The sequence below is a fragment of the Varanus komodoensis genome, unplaced genomic scaffold (assembly GCF_004798865.1).
Source record: "Varanus komodoensis strain SLA01 unplaced genomic scaffold, ASM479886v1 scaffold5, whole genome shotgun sequence".
In the NCBI taxonomy this organism is placed as follows: Eukaryota; Metazoa; Chordata; class Lepidosauria; order Squamata; family Varanidae; genus Varanus; species Varanus komodoensis.
This window is the reverse complement of record NW_025336087.1, coordinates 27,990,422-27,997,813: the sequence shown is the minus strand read 5'-3', so window position 1 is coordinate 27,997,813 and position 7,392 is coordinate 27,990,422. Positions and strand designations below refer to the sequence as shown.

Genomic DNA, 7,392 nt, shown 5'->3' with positions numbered 1-7,392 from the left:
TTTGCTATTTAACATCTACATGAAACCGCTGGGAGAGGTCATCAGGAGGTGTGGGCTGCGGAATCATCAGTATGCTGATGATACCCAGCTCTACCTCTCATTTTCCACCAATCCAGATGAGGCAGTGGCTGTGCTGAACCGGTGCCTGGCTGAGATAATGGGCTGGATGAGGGCCAATAAACTGAAGCTCAGTCCAGACAAGACGGAGGTCCTGTTGATGGGTGGCTCGGGCCTCGGGATGGGGGGCTTGGGCCTTGTCCTAAATGGGGTTGCACTCCCTCTGAGGGACAGGGTTCGCAGCTTGGGAGTGCTCCTCGACCCTGAGCTGTCTCTAGAAGCTCAGGTGACGGCGGTGGCGAGGAGCGCCTTCCTTCAGCTTCGGCTGATACATCAGCTGTGTTCCTTCCTGGAGAATGACTGCCTGGTGACAGTGATACATGCGCTGGTACCTTCCCGATTAGATTTCTGTAATGCGCTCTACGTGGGGCTACCCTTGAAGACGGTCCGGATACTTCAGTTGGTGCAGAATAGAGCTGCCAGGTTGCTGACGGGGACTGGACGTTGTTCTAATATAACCCCAGTTCTCTGTCAGCTCCACTGGCTCCCGATTGAAGTCTGGGCCAAATTCAAGGTGTTGGTTATGACCTATAAAGCCCTAAATGGCTTGGGACCTGGATATCTAAAGGAACCCTTGCACCCATATATGCCCTCCCACCCCTTGAGATCAGCAACGGATGCCCTTCTCCGGGAACCCTCTGTGAATGATATTAGGAGGGTGAGTACCCGGAGGAGGGCTTTCTCTGTGGTGGCGCCCCATCTATGGAATGCGCTCCCCAGAGAGGTCCACCTGGCGCCGTCATTATTTGTTTTTCGGCGCCAGGCTAAGACCTTTTTATTTAAAATTTATATTAATTGCTAATTTATTGTATTTATTAGGATTTTAAATTAGTCGAGAATGCACCGGGGGGGGGGGTTAAATGTTTATATTTGTGAGCCGCCCTGAGGCTTTGTTGCGATGGGGGCAGCATAGAAATGTTTTGAATAAATGAATGAATGAATAAATAAATAAATAAATAAATGGAAGATACAATATTAATCAGAGAGAAGACAGAATCTAACAAGAAGATTAGAAACAGTATGTCAAAAGAAGGAATAAATATTTAAAAAGAACAGCAGTACCAATTAATTTGCAGAAAAGATAGAGGTGATAAGAATGCTGGTCCTAAGATTCAACACACCTGGAGCAGGCCCACTGAAATCAGTGGGACTTAACTTAGTTATGACTTATTTGCACCAATAATTTTTATGAGTTTACTATAAGTATGAATTGCCTGTGAATTGTTGAAAGTAGTTGCAAAATGAAATTAAACCTTTTCCATATGTGATCTAGCCATAAACAAATCTTCACTGCTACTTGTGTTCAGGGGAATAATTGTCTTCATAGAATTTATATTCAGTTTCAGTAAATAACACAACTAGCTACTTTCTTTGCTTTTTTAAAAAAATTCTGGCATTCTCAGTACTAAGCACAATACAGAGGATTTCAGTATTTGTCATGCTGATTAGATTTTTTTAAGCTGTTCTCACATTGGAGCAGATATGTATAATGTACCCAAATATTAGCACAATAGTAATATCCTTGTTCATAATTTTATGTATTGATTTTTTTTGGTGAAGTATAGTGAGCACTTAAACTGAAAAATAGTTGAACAAAGTGACCATGAAGCTCCTTCTGCAAACTTGGCTCTGCCACCAGTTTTCTGCTTAACTTACCTCATAAGAGTTTTTTAAGAACAAACTTTGAGGAGGGAGACCCTGTATGCCATCCAGAACGCTATTGGAGGAATGATGGGATAAGGATGATAAATCAGTACTGTGGGCATGAGGCAATCAAAGTTAAGTACATTTAAATTAGAATGTTTTATATAGAATTTTCTTTCTTTCTCATTTTCTTTCTCTTTCTCATTTTAATCAATTGAATTTTGAAAGTGCTTCTCTCTGGATCATGCTGTGAATAATAGTTTCATGAACTAGTTATATTTATACTTTGGTACTATATGCCTACATAGTGTTTATGCTGAATATATTGCACTCAGTGCTTCCTTCAGTAAGCTTTTATTCAATCATCTTGCAATCATTTGTTCTGAATCAACTGCACCTATATTCTTAAACTATGCAGCTATTTCTGACTTGTGTATCTTTGTAGTTAAATCTTTCCCTGGTTAATTTTTATGATTTCTTGTTTGCATTTTAAATGATGACACATTTTTCTGCTTAGTAAAGAAAAATCTATCCTTCAAATGCAACGATGATCTGGTCAATACATTCTTATCTTCATTCCAAATCTCATCAGGCTATGTCCCTAACAGCATCATTTCCTTTCATACTTCTAAGGTGATTGAAACTCTGCTCTTTAAAGTGAAATGTCCTAAAGTAGTGTCTGGCAACTCCTATTAGTTGAAGTGCATCACAAACAGTAACAAGGTCTCCAAGGACCACTTTTCTTGCAAGCTGTGTAGTCATATTTCCTCATTAGTTCGTTTCAATTGTCACTAATGCCATTTTCCAGGCTTTTGCAAAGTAGACTGCAAACATAAAAACGATGTATGCATGTAGAACAGACAATTATTTTCCATAATTCAAGGTCCTTTTGAAACCATTTGATAGCTTGTAGTTTACACAGTTTAATTAATTAACCTTTACCCCAATTCAGCACAGAATATTAGGAAGGCACTTCTTAGGAAAAGTGGACAAATTGTAATGTGCAATAGATCTCTTCTAAATTTGATTTTTCAGTTATTTACTTTAGCATTTAAATTACTGTGTTCACTCCATAAGGAAAAATGAGTAAACTCTCATTGTTACAGTGTTTAAATCTACATAAAATGAAAGTGTTGGTCTTAAATGTATGGCAGGGAAAGAAGTATATATGATAATCTCAGTATACTTATGCTTCATTATATTACTGTTTTCCCCTATGACAATATATAGTCCTATGAGGTGCCTTTTTGTTATACTCTGCTTCTAAATATAGGCTGTATAATATTTTATGTTTAGATTTATGTGGTATTTTGAGAGTGATGATCCAGGTGAAAAATGATGTTGGGCAAAACTTGAAATAATACTAGTAATTTGTTTCATTTAAAATAATTGTTAGTAACAGAGCATATGAGCATCTTGGTATATGAATTTAATATATTTGTTTCTCTATATGTGCCAGTTCAAGTATCCAAATGTTGTATTCAAACTCCCTTGTGCAGTTTTAAAGCTACAAAAATGAAGACTGTGTATAGATTCATAATATGTAATTAATTATACATGTGGCCACTTGTAAATAACATTCTTACTGCTTTGGCAATAAAATCGTAATGTTTCTTCTGAAATACACAAATGTTTAATTCTTAAAATTTAAAATGAAGGAAATTGTTTATGTGATAAAACATGTCTGTGCTTTGTTTAAGGAAAAGAATAGTTTTTTTTAATGCATTTATATAATTCTGTTAGAACCCATTGAAAACATTAAAACTTAGATCTCCATTCATGTATATTTTTGTAGCTAAATATTTGTGTTCAAATAGTAGATGATACTTCACGCTCTGATGTTTGTTGACATCTGTAATAATCAATTTGGACATCCAGACTGAATCAGGGTCCCAAATTTACAATTGTTGTGGGTAGTATCTGAAGACCTATTGTATTCCTATTCAACATTGTGTTGGTTTGAAGACTTCTGTAGTATCTCAGAAATAGGGATACCATGTGACAGGATGGATTAATAAAAGTCCTTTGTGGTATTAAAATAGATATTTTCATCGAATATGCTTGTTAAAATGATTAAATTCTATTAAATTGAAAAATAAAAATCAAATGTATTTTAAAATAAGGTTCAGATATGTTCACAATGAATTGCAGTTTTAAGTTTTATGTCATTAACTTCTGAAGGATATAGTAGCTATCGGTCTTTCCTTAATATAAAAATATATCTAAGCACTTTTAAAATCCAGACTTATATGTATTCCAGATGTGTGGAGGTCATTGCTAAAGAAGGACGGAACTTGAAAGAACTATACTTGGTGTCATGTAAAATCACAGACTATGGTAGGTAATACTAATTTTTTACAAACTATTTTTCCTTAATCAAGTACTTTATGAAGAGTTGCATTTTTTAGTCGTCTTCTTCCTGGAAATGTAGAATGGATGTCCATTAATACATTCAACAGTTGTAGTTTCAAAACTCATATGAAAGCAGATAATATGAGGCTTTAAAATTATTTTTAAAGGTTAAGCCGATAATGCTATATTTGCTGAAATTAAATAATGAAATATTCTTGAGATTTAATGGTATCACTTAACTCTCAGAAAGGAATACAGTGATGATTACTCAGTTCCAGTATCATGGTAGACCATGGTTTGTATTTTTCAAATGTTCAGGCAAACCTTAATTTGAAGCTGAATCTATCTCTAGATGCAATTGTCTCCGGAGATGGAGCAAAGCTATAACTGTTTTATCAATTCAGATAACACTCTTAATCTTAGCTAAGCATCCTTAACCATGATTTAGTGTAATGTCTCAACTAAGTATTGTTCCAGAAAACCTGCTTCTTATGTGTCTAAATCGTTGGAATTCTAATTTCAGCAGCTTCTAGTGTCATGTATCATGTTTGCATCACAAAATTGGATGGGAGATAGTTCTCACTATATTAAGTTCATGTCCAAACTGAACATGACCCAGTTATATGTTCAGTTTACTGAGGATCACTCATAGGAGAAAAATAAATCAAACTGCTAATTGGTTTCCCAGTTTGCATTTATCTCCTGTAGTTTGACAGCTGGGTTGTATGAAAAAAATAGATACATTCTTAAGAAAACAAATAAAGTATATAGAACATCTGGGGTTTTTTAGGTATATGCCAGAATCCAGAGACCTGCACAACTAGTTATATGTGTCCAAGGAGGCTTTGAGTTGTGTTTCTCAAAAGGTAGTCCCTGTGTGCTACATACCTATCCATCTTTGATAGTGAGGTCACTTCCAAAAGCACATTCTAATCATATGGCATTTTGTTGACATTTTTTTAAAAAGTTCAAAAATCCCAGCATGCTTGCCCTGTCCCTCTGTGGCTGTTTAATATAGGTGTTTGGATCCTAATTACATTGCTCATGACAAAGTTGTAAACCAAACTATATATTTATTCTATTTGTTGGTATTCGTTTTGATTATTTTTCCAGTGGGTATCTGGCTTGCTGGAGGGTGCAGTACAGGCCTTCAGCTTCATCTAATATTTGAATTCAAATGGGTGGTTTTGTATTTCAGAACTCAGACCCACTTCTACTTGTATGCAGGTTCTTGGGTAATATTCAAATAAATAATTATAGTATATAAATATATATGTTTCATCTGGTTTCATGTGAGCAGACTTCCACTCATGCAGTGGAGGGCTTCCATTTCTTCTTCATTCCTTCCTGCATCTCTTGTAGAGAGACTAGCAACTGTCTCAAGATTTGGTGTTTGCACAAGGGGGGAGAAAATTTGTTAACCCAGTGGCACCCATTCTCCTGGTGGATGAGACACAGCTGGATATAATATAAAAAGAAAAGTAATCATGAATATAATAAAAATAGATCTGATTCAGCTTATACTTCACCACATTTAACATATACATTCAGTCTTTGTAAACTAAAAGTTGGTATGTTGCTCAAACATCTACAATTGAGGAAAAAACGCAGACTTATTCAGTGCATGTTACACTGTCCAAAGCATACTTAGTTTTGGCTATTGCATGCAACATGTGAAGTGGTTTGGAGACCACTTGGTTGTTATAACCCAGAAATCCTACCATTCATGTCTAAGCTCTCTCAGAGAAATGACATTTATCTAACTGAGCGGAAGCTACAGATCTCAACTTAGTGCCTTTAAAAATGTTTCCAAAGTAATTTAAATGTATGTATTAAAATTCCTCTATAAGTCAAGTGGAATGATTCTAGTTTCTGAAATGTCAGGGATCTTTCTGACCTAGCTAAATTAATGGCCTCCTTTATTTGCAATTCTCTTTCATCCAGTACCCTATTCTTGCTTATTTATTAACTGTACAACCCATTGCATCTAATTACAAAATGCCAAGAGCTCATATGAAATGCTTCTATAAATAAGTAACCACTTGGGCCTTAGTACACACAGAAAAGGAGAATATCTCAAGCTGAAGATTTGCACATTCTAGTAATAAGGAAAATAGAGTCAACAGTATCATATTTGAGGGAAAGTTAGGCTGGAACTGATCAAATATAAGAATGTAGATTTCATATGAAAAAGAGGTCTTTAAAAAACTGGAGAGTTTAACCATTCCAGATAAAATCTTTTCATTTTGATTTCATGTGAACCTATAGTAAATGGAAATTAAAACAATATTGTTGTGAGAACATGCGTCCTGGCAGAAGCTAAGGTTGGAGTTTCAAGAACCACACCAAACACAGACTGCACTCACAAAAGCATTCTTTAGGATGGAGAATGGAATGCTGCAGCAGGCCTATCACAGACAGTGACCCTGCCCTGAGGACCATTATATGCTTATAGGACAAAACCACAAAGCGCACCCTAGTTTTCTTCATGGTGCTTCTCAGCTCAAAACAAATAGATACTTCTGTTACTAAGCAGATATCAAGGTGAACAAAAAGGTGGTACGCTCTTGACAGCACATGTGAGGATCTGCCAGGTGCCCAACTTGTGACAGGTGGAAAGTCACAAGTAGAAGGTTTCATGTTTTTACCAATTTAGTGAGTATGTAACTGTGTCACTTAGAGAAAATGGATACCTTGTGTTCTAATGCTGGTAAGCCATAAGCCTCACCCACAATACATGGAAAGAGTAGTGGAGAAAGTGTAAGCCTTGAATCAGAGAACCCTGGGTTCAAAGTTCTTAGGCCATGAAGTTTACTCTGCGATTGTGGGCCAGACACTCTTTACTGCCTTACCTACCTTCTCCACAGAGTTGTTAGCATAAAATTAAATCACACCAGGTAAGTTTAGAGATTTAAAATTTCCTCAGAGTTTGAACCAAGGAAAAACATAGTTCTTCATGGTCTCTGTGCATCATACAACAATTCATAAATATATCCAGTGTCAGGGATGCAGGAAAAGCAGTCGCACCCTTAGCAAACATAAACGTCATTTTAAAAAAAGATAGAAAGATTTATTTTAATTACTTGACTTTAGAAACTATTTCCATAGTTAGCATTATGCAGAAATAAGAGAAACAATGCCAAAAAAGGTAACTTCTTGAGGGATAATTGTTACATCATAAGCAATGAGCCCTCATTTAAACTGTTTCCAGCTGTCTCTAGCCAAGAAAATTACAATTGAATTAGTCATGTCTGCATTATACAAGAATTGCAACTTTCT

The 7,392-nt window shown here is 36.0% G+C and overlaps 1 protein-coding gene across 2 annotated transcripts in view; it reads left to right on the top strand.

The window, feature by feature from the left end:
* FBXL17 (F-box and leucine rich repeat protein 17) overlaps window positions 1-7,392 on the top strand; it is a 221,601-nt gene that overhangs the window by 146,824 nt on the left and 67,385 nt on the right. For both annotated transcript variants that reach the window (XR_006416329.1, XM_044446752.1), the window contains exon 7: window positions 4,022-4,098. Coding sequence is in view for 1 of the 2 variants with exons in the window: in XM_044446752.1 (XP_044302687.1) it covers window positions 4,022-4,098 (77 nt within the window). In the remaining variant the exon portion in view is untranslated. The remainder of the gene's footprint in view (window positions 1-4,021; window positions 4,099-7,392) is intronic.